This window comes from Anser cygnoides, chromosome Z (genome assembly GCF_040182565.1).
Source record: "Anser cygnoides isolate HZ-2024a breed goose chromosome Z, Taihu_goose_T2T_genome, whole genome shotgun sequence".
In the NCBI taxonomy this organism is placed as follows: Eukaryota; Metazoa; Chordata; class Aves; order Anseriformes; family Anatidae; genus Anser; species Anser cygnoides.
The window spans coordinates 7,037,162-7,057,745 of NC_089912.1; the positions used below are offsets into that span (position 1 = coordinate 7,037,162).

Sequence of the window (20,584 nt, forward strand, 5' to 3'; positions counted from 1 at the left end):
CTTTTTTTTTTTTTTTTTCCTGAGCATGCCTATGTTGGGACTGACCTGTCAGCACAGTTCTGCCTATCTAGCTAAATCAACAAACCTTTTCCAGTGTAGATTAAATTTAATTAGGGATCAGCACAGCTCCCAGTCTCTTGTTTGGCAGCCCTCAGGCTGGGAGGTGGAGCTCTGCTAGGGTTAGTTTATAGAGGTCTTCACAGGGATAGGTTTGGGTGTTGGGGTGTTTTTACCCCCTGCTGCGTGGCTCTTTAAAATCCTTCCCCAGCCAAATAGCCCCACGAATGGCGTTTATGCTGTCAGCCCTGGCATTTGGATGTAAGTGAGTCTGTGCATTTGGCCTCTGAGAAGGAAGTGGAAGGGAGCTGACCCCACAAGGCTGAAGCTGCTGGTAAGTGAGAGACCCTGGAGCAGCGTCCCATGCCCTGTGAGCTCGGCAGTTTTTGAAGCTTAGGAAGTTTGTACAAGTCGCCGAGATGAAAGCTGGATCAAGCAGCAGCCAGTATCTCAGTTAGGCTATTTCACAGTTTACTTTTATTTCACAATATAAAAGCTGGTGCAGGCCTCCCCTGGAGCACTGTGTGCAGCTGTGGGCTCCCCAACCTACAGCAGGTGTTAAGGCCCCTGAAGCACCCAGAGCAGGGCAGCAAGCCCGGCCCAAGGGCCGGACGGCCGTGCTGTGAGGAGAGGCTGAGGACACTGGGGCTGCCCAGCCTGGAGAAGAGGAGGCCCAGAGGCGGCCTCACTGCTCCCGGCAGCTCCCTGAGGAGGGAAGCGCAGAGGCAGGTGCCGGCCCCTGCTCCCTGGGAGCTGCTGGCAGGGCACACGGGAACGGCACAGAGCTGCGCCAGGGGAGGGCCCGGCTGGGCATCGGGAAGCATTTCTTTACCCTGAGGGTGGCCAGACACCGCAACAGGCTTCCTAGAGAGGTGCTGGGTGCCCCGAGCCTGTCGGTGTCCAAGGGGCATTTGGACAATGCCCTCAGTACTGTGCTTTGACTTCTGGTCAGCCCTGAACTGGTCAGGCAGATGGATTGGATGATCTCTGAAGGTCCCTTCTAGCTGAACTCCTCCTCTCCTCTCCTCTTCCTCTCCTCTTCCTCTTCCTCTCCTCATGTCCCAGTTGAAAATCACAGTCTTAACTTGTGAAAGCAGTAAGGAAATAGTAGACCTTGCTGACACTTGGCACAGGTCTCACCTGGTCTGATAAATGCTTAAGACGGATGATGTTACTTGTGGTGTGCCAAAACCTTACAAGTCTTCCATAGTACAGACTGGAGCATCAGAGAAGAGATGAGCACTGACTTTCCAGGGCAGAGCTATGTAGGCCCTCCTGCTTCCTCTTCTTCCCAGTGGGGCAAGGAGGGCAATGAAAATAGCCCGTCATTAGCACACCGGTGGCTCTTCCCTCTAGCAGCACTTCGGGGCAGGGAGTCTTCACTCAGAGAACACTGCAGAGAAGCTCTTTCAGCTGGTAATGCGTGGTTTCCATTGCTCTTCAGTTCTTCACCCCAGGCTGCCATTTCAGCACCCGCATCTGCAGTGAGTAGAGCTTATTGTGGAAATCTTCCTGTTGTTCTGGCAAGCAATCTTTCTCTGTATTCTCTGGGAAAGTTACCTGGTGTGAAAATGTCAGTGGAGCTTTGGTAACTGAAAAACAAAAAGTGCATGAGGAGGGCTGTATTGTGTTGAGGCAAAAGTTAGCCTTGCCCAGTGTCCAGAATTCACCTGCAGCAATTGCTTAGGGAAATGATATATATTAAAATAATAATAATAACAATAAAAAGTAGGAATAATGTACTCCTTCTCTGGCTCACTGTTCCAACATCTTAAGTTGCACATGTATGAGATCTCAGTAAGAGATCCCTATCTGTAGCATATCACTGTTCCTGGGCTTCCCTCCAACCCCCACGGTGTGACAAACCCGCCTCTTAAGCTTGAGGGTGAGGATGTGGATTGGGTAACAGTGGCTGGAGGGCATTCAAAGCCCCTGTAAATGCTATTTGAGAACTGGAAATTACGGCTGTGAAGTTGAAATAGCCTGCATAATCTTGAGGACATTAAAGCATAAATGAAAGCCTTGCGTTTGTTCTGGATGACTGTAGCAATGCTAATCCTTATAATTAACTTGGTTGAGTGGCATTTGCAAAATGTATGAGTCCTATCTGTTTGCCATTTATTTAAACTGGATATCCTGCTTATGTATCTTTGAAACCTTATTCGTTTTCAGCCTGCTGGTATTGCAGGTATTCTTATTATTGACTAAGCAAGGGTATTGCTTTGTCTTGCATAATCCAAATCAATATACTTGCTTTGTTAACTGAGTTTTCCTATTCAGAGATTGTCTAGAAAACCTGTTACTGGGTCTTTACTATTTTTCTCTTTCCTGAAACCTACACAGGTTTAATTTATCTGAAGAACTGACCAAAAGCCAGCATATATTGCTGGCATAGAAAATAAATGTCAAAAGAGTTCAATTAACAATGGCATTGATTTTTCAAGATCTTTTCTGTTATATGTTATACTCCAACGAATTAAAACACATCCTTAGGCTTTTTTTTCTCTCAATTTCTATCTCTGTGCAAACTAAATTCAATTCTGTGCTGTCTGTAGTTTTCCACACATTCTTAGTATATTCTTATAGGGTTACTTAATTTTATACTGCAGGCAGTAGGTGTTTCCTGGATAGGTTCTTCAGTCACATCTTTCTGCATCTGAATATATCTGAAACTAAAATATGATGTACTTTTGTTCTTGTAATAGATATGCAAAACTGCATGCTCTGCAAGCTGTTTTGCTTACACAACTTAAGAGAGTTTTATTTACCAGGTTATGTTCTGCATTATGATTCCATCAAACAATTGCAAATTATTCAGTTAATGCTATATTTTACACTTTCTGAAATTTACTTGAACCATTATAGTAGTTCCTCATGAAAATGTTAAATGAGGATAGTTTGTTTGGAGGAGCTCCTCTTTGGTTGTTTGTCTTTTGGTTGTTTGTTTTTCCCAATTATGTCCTTGATTTACAAGTAGGTATTGGAAGTTCTCTTTATTTTCTCAGCTTAATATCCTGTGTCATTTTACTGAGTGGCCCTGAGTGGAAATGGATCTGGCATTCTCCTTTATTTTTACATCGTTGTAGCTCTCAAAATCAACACAACTAAAATGCATCGTGGACAGGCTGCACTGCCCCCACCACCACACCTCTGGAACAGAACTGTCATCTTTGCATTTTGCACATAATCATCGCAGCACACACAGCCAAGCCTTCCATGTGACTGAGCACTGCAAAAGTGCCAGCCACATCTGTCTCCATTTCCTCTGCAGATATTTAATGATCTGTGTCAGGGACAACAGCGTTGGTATGTAAGGCACAGAGTCTACTTGGGAAATAACTAGAGCCAGATACCAAGCCTGACCATTAAAAGCTGTTTGGGGAAATCTTTCGTAAGAAGGACCAAGGGTGGGAAGGGTGCTTTGCTGCCAGCGCCGAGAATTACTGAGAGCTTGCTTGCAGTTGAATTTGGAGTGATAGGAAGCCTTCCCTGAGTATATTGGATCATGTCTTTAATAGTGATAGAAGAGTTTGGACCTGCCATAAAAGGAAGGGAAAAAATTCTGCTTTAAGTAGGATTATTAACATACTTCAATTGAGGCCTTTGACAAAAAACAGGACTACAAGAATGAAGGGAATGCCGTTTGCCATAACCCAGTCCTCTTCTGCCCAAGTTCCCCATCATCCCAGGCAGTTTTTCATTGAGCAAGCCAGTTCCACCTTTAAACTAACTGTGCTTTCTGCCTCCCCCCTAAAATATCTTTAGGAAGACTGTGACAGTTCTTTATAGTTTAAAATGATTTAATTTCCAGTTTAAACTTATTTATGGCCCTGCTTGTTCTGTTCCTAAATTTTAGCTGAAATAATGTTCTTTTTCTTCTCTGGCATTTACCCTGTGATATATTTATAGACAGCAATTATATCTTTGTTCAGCTGTGTTTCGCCAGGCCAACAAAGACAAGCTCTTTTAGTCTCCTTTATAAGATTTTCCTTTCCTCCAATCGCCCCAATAAACCCTTGCCTGCCTGTGTCCCATTTTAATTGACTACATCTTGATCACAGAGGGCTGGCTTTGTGGGCAGTGTGTCTGAAGGCGTTGTCAGTGCTTTGGAGCTGGACAGGAGATTGCCAGGGCGATGGTGATGCAGAGAGCTCGCTACAGTCCTGCAGTGCTCTCTGGCTGCTCCATTGCCAAAACTTTAAGTGTCAATCGCAGCCCTTGGAGAGGCCACCTGACATAGTGTCATCCACAAATTAAACTGGCGGGTATCCTCTTGTTCTGCCAGTTCATTAATTAAAATACTCCATGTAAACAACTCCAGTCCTGAGAATGCTCTTTGAACTCATTAGGTGATGCCTTGCAGCAAAAATTCTTTTTTTTTTTAATTATTATTTTTTAATTATTTTTTAAAGTCCTTACCTTCTTATACTAAACTCTTAATTCTGTATCCTAAATATTGATTTCCTATGTTGAGCCGTAGCCAATGTTTTGATGTTTTCCTGGTACCCAGGTAGGGCAGGGATATCAAGTTCTCACACAGAAATAGCTTGGTGTGATCTACCTGGGGCAGAGCTGTTCTCCATTGGCTTGCTCACCAAAGAGAACCATCCTAGCTTCCCGTATCTATTTCTTCAGGGATATTAGTTCACAACTTCAGTTTTCAATGATTATCTTTTCCTCTTCACTCCAGTAATTTATTTATTTTTTTTGGTGTTGCTGTTAACTTAGTTTGAAGAGCAGAACTTAATCACTATTTGCCAATATCTGCAGTTGGTAGATATACAGAGTATGGAGCTTTGAATATACACTAATTTCAGGCATCTTTCTCACATCTGACTGACAAAGGATATTTGCGAAAGTCGCTTTGCTGTAAAATAGAAAGGGATATTCATTTTTTTTGATTCAAAATAAAGAGCAGCTTTCAGATCGTACTATGAGCTTGTGGTATTCCCATTATTGTCGGTTGTTTTGTAAGCCAAAACAAAACAAAAGTGTATGCATAATACCAGGGCAATGCTGTTGAGCAATAAAGTTTGCAAGTGTTGCCTTTATTAAGATATTGTCTTACAAACACTCACGATCTTAGAAATGTTAACTATTAGCTTGCAACAGAATTTAACTAATGAGAAATTAACTAAATGTGTGATTCAGGCTTTACAGGTGTTTGTAAGGCTTAAGACATTAGGTTGTGAAGATGTTTAAGAAAAGCAGGGGGAAGCTTGGTACAGGCAGACACTTGCGTGTTCATATGTTTGTATACATGTGGAAAGCTGTCACGTGGTGCTTATAATGTGTGTAGTGCCTATAATCGGACATGAAGAAGTCCTTCTGTTCTGGGTGTGTCAATGCAGTGGGTTGTGAGCTCCCTCTAAAAGCTGATATATTGACTTCCGCAATGCCCTCTGAGCAATGAAATACTGTCAGGCGGTGTCACAGAGGGGGCTCAGATAAAGGATAACTAACTCCCCCTGCCACCTCTGTGCCCCCCAGGACCCCCCAGAGGGGCTGGAGAGGGCAGAGCTGAACTCGTGTCCCCCTGAGTCTGAACTCGTGCCCTAACCTCTAGACCTTCCTCCTCTGCAGAATAACTGATCTCGGTAGAAAGTATGTTTTGCCATTGATCGCTGATTAATTCAATTAAAAAAATTGTTCAAAGAATTGTGTTTTTACAACTGATCCCCATATGGGTTTGATCTGGCTGCACCCACGGCTAAGTCTTTGTTTCCAAGGGAAACACATATGTATCCTTGCAGTAAGAAGCAGATGTTTGATGGAGACAGTGCTGTTGTAAAATTAAATTGTTTATCTTCTGAGAAGCAGTGATTTTTTGGGGACTTGCTCTACCAGCATCTAACAACAATTTTAAAAAATGTGCAGGGCATTGTATCACTGTCACTATATCCTTAGGAAACTGAGTGGCTTGTTAAAGTCATTCGCAATGACCTTGAGAATGTAGACAGAGCAGTTCTTGGGCCACAGGGAAGAGGGAGGTCAGGACCAAGCCATCTTGGTTGGCTGGACAAAAGGTCTTATTTTATGCTTTGCACCAGGATCCACGCCAAAAATGGTGCCCTGATAGTAATTCCTTACAGCAGGCTGGCACTGGTAATTAAGTCTGCAGTGCATCTGTTTTCTCACATAGCAGGATCCTGCAAGGATGCAAAGGCACTGTTAATGCTTTTAATTTTCATTTTCATATTGCTGGGACAGTCAGCTCACCTGGGGAAAACGAATGAAAACTTCATCAAATTAAACATGGGACCGTCAGAATAGAGATGTACCTCCCTCAGGTAAAACAAATGGGATCTCACTGACTTGTATATATCTCAAGGCACTGTCATTATATGGACTGTTTTCTGGCTTTACCGTTCCAATATTTTCATTGTATTTCCAAAGCAAAAAGTATAAGCCAAAATAGAGATGCTGAAAAAATTCTGTCAGAACTTCCCAAATTAAATGGCCATGCACAAGTTATTCAGGCTACCAGGAAGTACACCTGCAACAAAAGAAACACCTTGAAGAAGAGGTGTAGGTAATAGGAAGATACCCATGGAAGCAGTGAGGGACTGATGAAAAGCTAGCTTTGTAAATATGACCAAGGGTCAAGAAAAGTAAGAGGGAGAGATCAAGTTCTCATACTGACCTTCAGCAACCTGCATGCTTGCTTAAGGCCGAAAGAGGCATTTTGACCAAAAAAAGTCAGAATACAAGCACAATCTAGCTGGAGAGCCAGCTCTTCCGCTGGATTGCATACATTCTTTGAGAACGACTGGTATGTGGAGATTGCAGTAGCAACTTTCTCTAAAGAAAGGGGCTTCAAACAAGCGAATTCACTTTACAAAGCAAAAAGCAGTCACCTTTCTGTGACATTGCACTATGTTATCAAAGAACATGCCATCACCTTTACTTTAAGTAAAAACATCCAGATTCCTGAACTCAGGGCATTTTTATATACCCCATTATAAAGAATAAGAAAGAAACCTACTTAAAGCAGTGAACAACCAGAATTCCATCAATGATAGACTTTCATTGCAGTATATTGGCCTTATCTGTGCTTGAATTAAGCCTAGAGTACTGAATTTTCTAACTTCTAGTCACCACATGACCTTGGCTATACTCTGAATAATGTCCAAAGTATTGTTACCATTGTTACCCTGTGTATCTGGAATATATTTCATTTCTAATACAAGGCAGACACTTCAAAGACTGCAAAGATATTTTCTTTCTCCTTGCAAGCAATTTATCAGCATTCTTCCCAGGGAATTAATAGACTTTAGGGGATTCCAGATGTCTTTGAATGGTCATGCTGCTTTTCCACTGAAATGTTCTGCCTATGGTTAGGGAACTACTATGACAACCTGTTATCCAGACATTGACCGTCTGTCACTTTAGATGGCCCCAAGACTTAGACAGTCTCACAAATTTCTAAATTGCCTTAACTAATGAAGTAGCATGGGAGGAGGTCATGGAAAGCTTGCTCTAAGTCATGATAATAGAGCGTATAAATGTTATCATTGTTATGCCGTTAATTTTGTTTCCTTTTGCCATGGCATCAGTGAAATTTCCTTTGTGTGAATAGTTTAACTTGGAGAGCGATCTGCTGAATTTGTCTTGCCTTAGTTCCGTCAGCCTGGGGGACTTTTTGTCAAGAAGAACCTTTCTTCTCAGTAATTTAAGTGAAAACTGGAATCTAGACAAAAGTGTAAGGGCATATCAAGGCTAGAAGTGGATTTTAATTTGACTTTCCTAACTGAGGTCTTAGTCTGTAGCTGGGACTGAGTATTTTACCATTGCCTTTGGAGAATGGAAGTTCTTTGAAGGAGATTGTGAGTACTTATAAAAGGCTAGGTGCCTTTCAAGAGAAAGGCTGATGTTGCTATTGCCTACTTCAGATGCCCACATGGTATCAGGAGATCTAAAAGAAGTGTGTTGGAGCTACCAAGGTGAGTCAGAAAGCTGACACTGCGCAGTCATGGGGAGATGAGTACTGGCTTTCTTAAGTCTTGTTTGCCACGCTGAGTGGAAAGCTGTCTAGATCTAGCCAGAAGAAATGCTAATCGTGAGAGGCACTCTCAGCCCCCTTCTGTAAGGAGATGCTGAGACAGAGCTGCACTTTAGGAACCTCTGTCTCTGAATCCCCTTTTAAGTCCTTAGCGCTGCATCCTAGACTGAATGCATTGTGCCTGTACCTTGCCTGCAAATCAGCCTCTTGTCAGGCCGCTCAGCCAGAGAGGCCATGCAAGGTGTGCCCTCCACTTCAGCTTGCAAATTCAGGTCCACAATTCCCACTTCTCCAGAAGCTGTACTGCGGGTGGAAGAAATTGTTCAAAGACAGAAGTGAATACACCAAAGGCATCCTAGGTCAACAAAACACCCATCTGCCTTCCGCTGATGGCATTGGCTAGATATACACTGACTGTATGAGTTGTTAATTAACAATATTAGTTGTTTGGACTCCTAAGTGAAATTTTACATACAGACAAACATAATCCACAGCTGCATCCCATTCTTATGGCTCGGCCCAGTTGCCTAAACCTAGGTGTCGACATGCGTGTAGAAGGTATGAGCTTCAGCAGACTTTGGCCAGTCATTTGACACTCAGCTAGACTGAGGTACTACTCCATCTTCCCAATTTTAGGAAAGGCTATTGAGGAGACTGTATGAGTACTGTCTAGGTTGGTCTTCATCCTGTTCTGTTATCTACCAGTGGTGTCTAAGAGTGAGAGATTTTCCTTATTTGTAGCTGACACCCTCTCCCTGAAAATACATATATTCTATTTTACTAACAAGTTCTTTTATAGTGCTTAGCACCAGTTCTCAGATGGAACAGATCTGCAAAGAGAGGGAGCCTGTAGAGGTTTATATCATACAATAGGTTTGTGCACAGTTGTGAATAGTCCATTGATTTTGGGGTTATTTCAACACTAAATTATTTAGACTGCTTTTACTAATTCTGTTACCCGTTTTAGATGCCATTGAATGCTGCATTTGCTTGCTGGTTTTCACTGTATAAAATACTAAGAAATCCACAGAAAGACAGAGCCCTTAATGAAGAAGGCTCCTGTGTCTGTCCTAGGAGTTAGGTGTTTTCTCTGTCCTTGTGCACTGGTAACTCATTTCCTTGTTCTGCAAGGTATCTCATGTCATCTGCCTCTCTTCCTATACCTTCTTTGAGTAGATGGCATTGTATCTTGCTGCAGTACCCTTCTCTGTGGTTCTTGGGGATGTCTAGGTAGCTGTGAGGCAGTTGCAGTCCTGCATGATCCAAAGCAGCATTTTGGGGCATTTCCCAAAAAGCAGCCAGTTCTTTGCACGAGTTAAGTCAAATTTTATTCAAGCACCCATCTTACCAGAGTGACCATGTCTGCAGCTGAATCGGAGGAGGTGATGGTCGTATTACCATATGCTCTTGAGCCATTGTGAATTCAGGTTTCCACAGGTCTTTCCTCTCAGGGGCACAAGCACTTGATATAGGATGTCATCATGTCTTAATAAAAGATAAAAATTAACTCCCGTAAACAGAGGTATTCCCATGGCCTTTAACTACTGTCAGGGAGAGCATATTGAGCAATGTGGACCTTTGGCCAAACATTGTGGATGCTCTCATGTTCTGCAGCTAAAAAGTAGTTGTAGTAGTAAATAGGAAATATGTTTTTGTATTAAAAACAGAGATTGATATGTGCCTTTATTGGCATTTTTCACTCTTCCTTCTTCGGTGAAATGCTTCTTACTTACACAGTTTTATTACTTGAAGGCATTCTGCTGATTTCCAGCATATTACATTAAAATGCAAACATTGGTGCTTTATCACCTTTTAGATTTGCCTGTGGTAGATGAATTATGGTTCCATAAGCATAACAAAATGATGGTTAGTATGACAGTTTCAAATTGTATCTACGAATGGACAGGTTTAGAGAAATTAGAAGCTGAATGCACAGTCATCTTGACCACTGCCCTAAGCCTTGTGTTCCCCCTTTGTAAACTGCAGACAGCAGATTGATGCAGAAAGATGCAGTAATTGAAACCAGTGCAAATTTCTTGAATATGACTAATCATTACCACTTTTTACTGAAAATTCACTGTCTTCCAGCCAAGACTTTACTAATTTTAATGCGGAAACATCCACACCTATCATTTTTCCCCTGAGGTCTTCAAGGCTGTTGCAGAAAAGGAGCCTGACTGCCGTTACTTTGGCTAGAGCTGAGGATGTAAATTTCTTTGGCTAATTGCTTTTTGGATAACCTACAAAACACTGGGGCTCAGATTCCTGGCCTGGCGAAGTTGCTTTGCGTTGCCTTGGCCGTGTGCCGCGTCTCCCATCACAGGGAGTGCCAGGAGAAATGTGGCACGAGGTCGGGGTGTTCCCAACTTGAGACACCATAGGTGGCAGTGAATGGGCTGCTCACCTTTAACGGAGGCTGGAACAGACGGGATGCTTCTGTCTAGCTAAAAGTTTGCCCTGCATAGATCAACCTCAAGCATAAAGCGTTCAGTGATTTTGGGAAATACGCGATAGGTAAATTTTACAAAACGTGGGCCAAGCATTTGCTCCCCCGTGAGGCAGTCTTGAAGTTCTTGCTGGTTTTGTGCAGTCTGAGGCACTTCAGAGAGAGATGCACCTGAGCAGCACAGATGAGCTTCACCAGAGTGAAAGGAAGCACAGACACACACATACACACACTAACTGCGTGTGCCTGCCCCTCCACGTCCCATGAACACATCAGGCTGCCCTTTCTGTCTTTGGCTATTATGGAAAACCAGAAGCCTAGACACTGTAAACTTCGTCTATTCACAAAGCTAAGGTACCACCGTTTGGGGTATTTCACCCCAAATCCGTGTCAGTCTGTACCCCAGAGATTGATTTTGTGCCATATCAATGGCCTCTGACCCATGACATTGTTCAGCTGCATCCACACAGCTGAGGAAAGAGCAGATATCCGGAGTCCAGCATTTATATGTCTCTCATCCTCCTTCTGTGATGCTGTCACGGAAACTTTTGAGCACAGAGTAATATTTGTCTCTATTTGAAGGAAACAGAAATACTCAAAAAGCTGTATATGGATGGCACCTTCAGTGCAACAGACTGAACAAAGTTCTTCTGCAGATCAGATTGTCAGGGAAACTCCTGCTAAGTGGAGGGCTTTTCCCCATTGCATTAAGGTGACCTTGAAAAAGAAGGGGGCCATGTGTGGAGTTCTCCATTTGTGTAACCAGGAGGTGTGTCTTTATTCCATGATGGAGCCCTAATCCCTGCGCATACATAGTTTAGGAGAAATGGGGATGCTGTCCCCCAAAGTAGGGTTGTACTACCAGTCCCCTGGCTATTTGGCTGTTCTGTTTCACTGGTGCCATGGAAAAGAGCAAGTTTGTGACGATAGAGGCAAAGCTGTAATGAGCTGATAAGGCGCTCCCCAAGCAGGTCTGCCGAGCCCCTGCGGGGTCCAGGAGCTTTTGCATCCATCCTAGGCTCCAGGTTGCAGATTGGGACGGGCACACCCCCATAGGCTCTGCATGGGCTCTCCAAAATCAAAGCTCCTTTGTTACCCAGACTATTTCCAAATCAACAAAACTCTCCCCAACCAATGAAAAAGAATCGTCTGTTGTTAGTCAACAGCCAAAAATAAGTGAACAAAAATGCTCTAGACCTGCAGTATTTCCACATTTTAGAGCAAATGTGCCCGGTGTGGGGTGTGTGAGAAGAAGAGCAGTGTGGTTTTGCTTCACACCGGTGAGCCCCCCCAGTCAGCAGAGGCTCAGGCTGGTGTGCTGCAGTGGGAGCCACATCTGCCCTTGCTCTCCCGAATGGAGGTCATCGGGCTGCCAGGCTTTCCAGGAAAGAAGGAGTGGCTGGGGAGCCCGGAGTTTCTGAGCTGGACCACCTGGAAAGCAGCATGCAGCAATCACTTGTCCTGCCCCTAGGCACTCCACTATAAGGGATGCTGAATGGGCACTGAGCTCCCACCCAAACTCGCTTGAAGAAATGGAAGGGCAGGCAAGTAACATGCATGTGCTGTTAGAATAAAAGGCAATAGCATTTCTGCATTTCGGTTGGTAGCAGAGGCTGTCCAGGTTCCAGTATTTGGATCTAGATTTGAAGCTTGTAGGTGCTGGCATCTGCTTAGAGCCTGGGGCTGCTTGGAAAGCTCGGACTCAGCCCCCAGCTCTGACTGAGAGTACCCTGCAACTCTGATGTGCTTCTAGCTCTGAGAGAGGCACAGCAAAAAAGATTACACTTCTCTGCATTAGAGAGAAAGCATATTAATAATGCTGTCCCTACTTGAAGACTGGGGAAAAAATACTAGTCTCTTGAAAGGCAAAGTTGGGAAATAACTATCTTTTATTTCAAGAAATAAGGGTCATTAAGATTACAGCTATAAAACACACATCAGTCTGAGCCCTCCATATAAAACTTCTTGTCTTTTATGCCTCCTTTTCTATTTCAGGTCTTCATTTGCCTAATTACTACTCAGAGGCTGGCAGAGATTTTCCCTGCAGCGCTCAGCTCTGCTGACTGCAGAGACCCTACCTGGCACACTGAGTTAGTGCGTCAGCATTCTAGGTAGAAATGAATGAAAAATCAATCAGGGCAGCTGCAGAGGTAGCATATACAACTCTAACCTACTTTGTGCATGGTTTTGAACATTTCATTGTGTATTTAGGCATCTTTTAAAGTGGTAAGTGGATCTGAAATAAAATAGACCTTTCTATCAGCCTCAGAAATGTTTTGTCATCTTTCTTGCTTAGCTTAAGCAAACTTATCACCCTGACTACTATGTTAATTTGCAGTCTTGTCTGAAATGCCAAAACCTGTGAGAAGATTGTTTTTACCTTAAAAATCTACCACCAGCAGATTGCATCATATTGGGATATAGACTTAGAAATAGCTTCGGTTGTTTTAACTGTATTCCTGGACCAGAGCTCGAGTAGGTCTGGAAATGCAAAAGCACACTAGAACATTTTTTGAAACACCAGTACAGCTTACATATGGTGCTGCAAGGGGTTTAGTTTATGGATATCTCTGTGTGTGTGTGTGTGCTTTTATTCTTTTGTGTTGTATTTCTGCATAAGCAGAGCTAAATATGGATTGCAAGTTTCATTTAATCAAGGTCTAGTTAAAAAGGTCCAGTCTTCATGACGAAGAAATTTCTACCTGTTATAACTTTTTGAGCTGAATGGGTTAACTATGTTACAGATCCTTTAAAAGATCACTGCTGTAACAAGTTGTGCAGTCCAACACTGTAAAGGTTTCCAAAAATTCACAAGCCTCTTTGTATGTGCTGCCCTTACAGTGAAGAAGATTCTTTTGACTATAAAGATGACGAGTCTCCTCTTTCTGGTGCTGATTTCTGTCTGCTGGGCTGAACCTCACCCTGACAACTCAAGCCTGGAGCATGAGAAAATTATTCACATCCAAGGTAAGGAAATACATGACAAAATACCAGTATCTTCAGATTGCTCAGGAAGACAGAATGACGTGCTTAATGATCCTTATTTTTTTTTTATTTTGCTGCATGTTTTAAAATACTGCTACCTGTGACCACAACCTTTACTTTTCTTGTTCTGTTTCATTATTATTACTCACATGGAAAGTAAAAAGACAAAAATCAAACAAAAAAACCCAACACAATAACAAGAAAGTTGCACTGTTTAACAGCAATTAGTCACAACCTTGCAAAGATTAGTGAGTAAAGGACAGCCTGTTTTAAGATAAAGAAGAAAAGCATGCATCCTAAAGTAATAAGTAACTGCAGTGGGTTGAAATAACTACTTTATTGTGGAATATTTTTCATTTTAAGAGACTGCCATACATATTTCTTCACATCACAGAAAATTACTGCTATTTATTATTTAAAAAGGCTTAGCACATCTGAGATCATAACTGGGCAATTTAAACATCAGGAAAAGAAAAAAAAAAAAGTATCTTACCCAGAAAGAAATGTGTCCTTTCTCATACCTTTAATTCACACCAAGTATTATACTGCCCTTCTGCATAATCCTGTTTGGTTTGAATCCTAGAGCTTATAGCTGTAGCAGGATTTGAGTCTGCAGTACAATGCAGCTGTTTTTTCAGTCCCAGCTTCAGTCGTTGAGGGTCATCCTGTATAAGAAAACAACAAGGATTTATGCAGTAAGGACAGGCAGAACTAACAGATATTCCTGCCTTCATTTATATGTTTATTGAGGATGACTAAAATTAATCTTGCAAAACTAAGAAACAAAGCACAAATTCTCCCACCCCCAATTTTGATTCCTTTCTCTCATCAGCTGGCAAATTATTTTATTTGAATTTGTATATAAATATGATTTACCAAGTTAGAGATGTATACTAAGAAAGTCCAAGCATTTAGAAGTTCCCAGGTAAGTCACAGAAGTGAAAGGCATGCTGCACCTACTGAAACAGGCACTCATGCTATCAAGGTCAAATAAGGAATAACAGATACCTGGTTTTCCTCTAAAGAAGCTTACAGCATGAAGGTCAAATGAATGTGTATACCAAAATGAAGAAATATCACCATTGTGAGATGGTAAATGTTCCTTCCCCAGGCAGGGTAAATTTCAAATTTGACACTCATGTCAACTAAATAGATAGTGTGCCTTTCCTTGTATAATGCTGTTTCTTATCTCTGAAATTTACTTACCATGTTGGGAGAAGAAATTATTGGAAATAATTAAACCAAATCAAAATTAATTTTCCTTAATCTGTGTATCTTAAACTTTCTTAGAAGTTTATTTTAGTGTAATTTGCAAGTCATACATGTTGCTTATTACTAGTCCTTCAGGGCGTGTACAGTGCAATTTGCAAGTGCTGAATACTTCACAGATGAAAAAAGTTGCAAGATAGAGCATTCTCCCTACCCATGAAAACTCAACTCTTCTGAACCTTGAGAGCTCATTCCTTGAAGGAAAGCTGCATGATGCTTAAAATAAAGCTCTGCCATAACCTTTGCTGATCAGCTGATTTGGGCTCTGAAATACACAGACCACAAATCAAAAAGAATTAAACTGTTCAGAACTTGATATTTCTACTATTAATTTTTTCATTCCTCTCTGCATTGTGGAATCACAACAGGCTAGGGATTTCACTCTGCCCAGTGCTGCATAAACACACAAGATGATCTACACCTGGAAATGAGCTGCAAATCAGGGAAGTCTGTGGAACATATGCTATAGCTTCATACAAAAGGCATTTTATATTATATTAAGGAGTATAGTATTGAGTAGGTGAAATCCAAGGGATCCAGAGCTAAACTCTTGGATTACGTGTTTTGGAGTGACAAAAGGTGCAGATAAACGTTTTGTAGTCAAGTACACAGAGCTAAAAGGGATCTCCTGAGGCAATGAGCTAAACTGTCTTCTATTCCATTTTTTTTACAGCATCTAACATCTCATAAAGTTACTTTCATTTTTAAACAAGCTGGGTTTCAAACCTTATCACTGCAAGGCAGTTTTAGACCCTATTCTGACATGAGAGACATTCTTCCAATTCTACGCTTGCTCACAGCCACTGAACAGCCTTATGCTTCTCCTAATATCCTTATCTTCAAATAACTATCATTCTTCTTTGATGTTCGCTTTAAAACATTAGTGCTTTACCAACGTCTCCTCACAGCTACCATGTGAATAAACTTTTTCAAATTCTTCCCTGAGTATGTAATCTCCAGTTGCCTGATGTTAGTTGTTCATCCATATGCTTGTTGTTTGAATCCAAACTTCCTGAGTGTGCACAGTCAGGATTTCATTCCAGATAAGATCTTAGGCTAGCATCAGTATTTTTACTTTCTTGACAACAATGCTTTGCTTGTTAGACCTGAGGTCAAATCTGCCCTCTTCCTGGCCATGCTGCAGTGCCGATTGATAGTCTACCATGTTAGACAATATTTAGCAGTTGTTGTCCCTCATTATCACTTGCAATTAACAAGTACAAGGTTCAATTCAATAATTCTTCACATTAGGCCTCAAAAATCTAGATTTTGTATTCCATATTAAATTCTGTCACTTTGTCCACCCTTTTTCTGTCTTCACATGTTATAAATACCTATCCTTCTTCCTTCAATGAGGCTATATACATCATGTGAAAACATTACTCATTCAATAGTCCCATTTACTTATTTACCTTATAAGGTAAAAAAAAATGGAAATATTAAAGAGTCTCAGAAATGATACTGGAGAAAGTTGACTGGCTTTTTTCTAGGCCAATCATTTTGCTTTAACCCAAGCAATTGCAGTCTCCTCTGTATGAAGTTTTTACACATTTAGCAAAGTTTCCATCAAACACCTGTGTTCTCCACCCTAATTTCCTATATTTCCCAAATCACTTCCCTGAAATCCAAGCAATCAATGAATCACATTTTCCTGGCTTTATATATTTAGTTTTATTATATGCTTGATATAACATTAATCTGACACCCTTTGGTCAGAATATGCTGCATTTTATCCATGTTCCCAGTGACTTACTCTAATTCTCTATCTTCTTCAACAATTTTTCTTCAAAAATTTTCCTATTTGCTGTTGAAGTCAGACTAATAGGCCTGTTAACAGTTAAATTATGTTCCTTACATATGTGTATATGTTATGTTGCTGTTGTGCAGAAACATATGGTACTATTCTTGTAGTGCAGTAACAGGCTACACTACAGTGCACTGAGGTGATAGGCAAGCTGATATCTCTGCCTTCAGGTTTGCCATACCAAGTGCCAGTAGTAATGTCAGTACTTTAGGAGGTGAGTTCTTCCACGCTTTTCATTGAACAGGCTATATTTTCTGAGCTCGGATTTCATCTTTACATTCTTATTTTGTATCAGTGCACTCATGTACTTTAAACTATATCCTACTTTCAGAACATCAAAGCTAACCTTACTAAAAACGTAAGATATGTTAGTTTAGTACTTGCGTCATTTCTCTGTTGTCTCCCACCTCCACCTGTGTGGTCACTCCACACTCCAAAATGAACCTCTGCCTGCTCAGAAGACTTTTTTCACTGCTGCAGTAAGATCTTTCACAGTCCTTCCTGACATGTTTTTGGTCTGTGTACTAATGCAGACGGCCACTTCATCACCTCTTTGTTTCACTTGGCATTCCTGAAGAGCTACTGATTAATACCATCTTCTGGTCCGACGACTATTTCAACATGCTTTTGGCTCCCTTAGCAATTCTGTGTCAGGAGCCAGAAGATCTGGCTAGTTGCACCATTTTACTGCCCTCCATTAGTATAAAAACTCTTGTTGTCTCTCAGGTTTAGCAGTGCAGTAGGCATAGATACCATGTTTTCCCTTTAAGTTTTCCCCCAGTTTCTTCCCTTAGAGTTTTTCTTATCAACAATTTGTGTCTCGGTCACAGAGGACTAGTAATCAGTGAATTAGCAAGTGTCCATCTATAAAGTAAGTTCCAGGCTGAGTGCTTTCCACTCTGAATATCCTCAAAAATTCCTTGCAGCTACACGTGATCTGTGTAGTCGCTGTTGGTCCATTCCAAGCAGGAAGGTGGCAGTACTAGTTGTCCAGATACACATCAGCCAAGACTGGAGGTCCTTCAGGATCCTCTCCAGCCAGAAACCCTCATCTTCTCTTCTTGCTTCTCATGAGCAGCATGGGTTTCTGTTTTCTCAGTCTTTCACGGCAGTAGGCCATCCAATTCTATTCCCCTCCTTGGTTAATGCAGTGAAACAGGACCTCAGTCCAGTTTCGCATCTGCTAGGCAGTTTTTCCCCCTACCTTTACCAGTCTTACTTTCTGCTTCTCTCTCCTGGCCCATTTCCTTTGTTTATATCTTTTCTCTTGTGGTTTTATTCCACTATCAAAGAGCAAAATTTATGGAATATCTAAAGCTGCATTTAACTCTTCTGTGACTTTATGTCCTTTCCTGAAGCTTGTAGTGCATTTCATGATTTTGGTCAGGCTGTGCTATTATCCCAGACTACTTGGCCAAATCATCTCTTCAAGATAGGCTTTACACCTTGCTCTCTGTTAGTTTGTTTGCATACAAGCGTCCTTACACTTTAGCTTTTGTGTGATAAAAGCAAATGAGAGAACTATATTTAAGTGAGGTGTACTCTCCTCCCTAGCACCACAATAAACTGTGTACACCTTAGAGGGTACCAACTCTTTAACAACAACAACAACAACAACAACAACAACAAAACATAATCCTAACTGAAATCCCATGTTTTTGCATTATTTTTCCTTAAAATTTCTTGATATTTTTGTTACCATTTAGGACAATTTAGATTATCTCAAAATCCATCATGCAGTCTCTTATAGTCGAGCTGCTTCTTTCACATCAGCACAACTTTCTTTCCTCTTCATAGTGTGGCATATTGAAACAGCATGTAATAGAAATGTCAGCACGGAACAACGTCACCTTCTGTTGGCATCTCGGTTTCATTAAAGGCATTCAGGTCTGCTTATTAGACGTTACATCTAGGTCTGTTACATTACTGGTACATTGTAGGTACCAGTATACTCGTGTCATGAAAAATTATTACAGAAGCAGGTTTCATATTAAACATCAGTTTAAATTATTAATTTGCCTTCACCGTGCTACATTAGTGTAATTTCCCATGCGTAACTTTTAAAGATAATTCAGAATCTCCACGCAGTTTCTGTGTGATATTTTGTCAGTCTTAATGCCACACCACCCAACCCAAGAACATTTCCTTCCAAGCAGAAGAGGTACTGAGACAGTGCCATGATTTCTGCTCTACTCATCTTCTGCTCCCTCTTTTGGGGCTAACAAGGGCTGAAAGGTGGTGATACCGATGCTAACTACGTGGTGACTAAATTCTGCTCCTTTGCCCTGCTATTAGTGCAAAATCAGAACTAGCCCCAAATTTGGGCAGTAGCCATAGGGTTGAATATAGATTTAATGCCAGGAAGTTTATGGAGGTAGGTCAGGGAGGTAGGTCCCACATGAGAGAACTGCAGCCAGATATTCATGCAATTTATCTATACTGAATTAAATGCACATTTAAAGTATATTTAAGGTATAAGATGGCAGTAGTTTAGAAGAGACAAAGTCTGTTATTTCGCTGCTGTTTTTTTTTTTTGCAATGCTAGAATTCCAAGAAACTTAAACTTGAGTTAATACAGCCCCTTTAACATATTTCCTCCCATGTATTATTCAGTGTGAATAAGTGACATCAGAGGAAAAGCATAATTATGGGGAATTATTTTTATCACAGAAAATATTTTAATTTTTAAACAAGCATAGTACAATAACAAGACATGCTACTTCTATAGAAAGAGTAAGGATACTTTAGCATGAGAGTTATGCTGAGGTCCCAGATACCAGTACAAGAAAGCAAGAAACAACTCTATGTTTATTTAAGCTAGCATGACACAATGGTTTAATGGTTTTGCTAACAGTGTGGAACACCTAAGCAATACATAAGTTTTAATGGACAAAACACATCTACGAAGACTTCTAAGGGCAAAGAAAAACACCAAGATTATTTTTATTCTAAAAAAAATGTTCTTTTTCCCTTCATTGCTGCTCTGTAAGTTATTCCATTAAAATATGGGAATAATCAAGTTCTGTACCATGGTCAGCATGAGATTCTGGACAGTTTTGATGTATAAAGTGAATAAAGCTGTTTGCCATGGGCCGCGGCCTGACTCATCCTCCCTGCCCCACACTGTGTTCCTTCCAAACCTGGCTTGCCATTACTCCTGACTGCAAAAGCCAGTTAAAAGAAAAGAAAAGAAAAGAAAACAAAACTAAACAAACAAAAAGACAATAAGCCAGCCAGTGAGACCAAACTGAGGGTGGTAGCAATGTGAGAACAAGTCCATTTGCTGTCCCTGAGCTGGGAACCACACTGCTGCAGTCAAGGCAAGGCATGTACAGGGTAAGGATGATAGAAGGAGCACTGCTAGTGGCATAGCAGTCAGACATGGGAAAGGGAGAGCGGAACAGAGGCTACAGCCTCTTTCTCCTTTCTCCTCCTTTCTCCTCTCTACCCTTTCTCCTCCAGTGTTTACCTCCTTGGTTTGGCACCACTGAGGGGCAGCAAGGCTAGCGCATTTTGAGGTGTTGTCTGAGGCTCTTGTGTGGCCGTGCATCTGGTCTGTCTCATCCCCAGACAGGACCCAAACGGTCCTGTTGGAGGCAACAGTTTAGCGAGGTGTTATCTGCAGTTTGCAGAGTTTACAGTTGTTCGGCCATTCACCTCACGACTTCTCTGATGGTACGTACTTATGAAGAAAGTAGTTCTGGGGAAGAATTACTCTTCTTAAGCGCAGCGCTCACCCCATCGCCCACCATCAAGTCACCGTGTTACAACACATCGGGGCCCAGGGAATGCCCCAGCCTGAAAAGAAGCTGTGCCTCCTCCTCACCCCCCAGCCTCCCGTCCCCTCCATCCCTGGCTCTTACTGGGACACAACCTCAGGCACCCCCTGAGCAAAGGGCCTCAGGGCAGGAGGGTGGCAGCCGGGAGGGACATGGGGTCGCGCGGGGATGCTGGCACCTGAGACAGAAGTGACAGTGCTCTGGGCAAGTCTCCAGCCCTCGCTGGCAAAGGCGAGCTGTTG

General features: G+C 41.8%; 1 protein-coding gene and 1 long non-coding RNA gene across 6 annotated transcripts in view; one reads left to right on the forward strand and one right to left on the reverse strand.

The window, feature by feature from the left end:
- Window positions 1–20,584, forward strand: part of HAPLN1 (hyaluronan and proteoglycan link protein 1) — a 63,749-nt gene that overhangs the window by 18,980 nt on the left and 24,185 nt on the right. For all 5 annotated transcript variants that reach the window (XM_066988205.1, XM_066988206.1, XM_066988207.1 and 2 more), the window contains one exon: window positions 13,347–13,472. In XM_066988205.1, coding sequence (XP_066844306.1) covers window positions 13,373–13,472 — 100 coding nt within the window. In that variant the 5' untranslated portion in view covers window positions 13,347–13,372. The remainder of the gene's footprint in view (window positions 1–13,346; window positions 13,473–20,584) is intronic.
- On the reverse strand, window positions 631–14,320 carry LOC125179715 (uncharacterized). Its single transcript, XR_007157376.2, has 3 exons — window positions 13,984–14,320; window positions 9,408–9,544; window positions 631–1,649 (listed from the first exon to the last, which is right to left on the reverse strand). It is a non-coding gene; the product is annotated as an uncharacterized lncRNA (long non-coding RNA).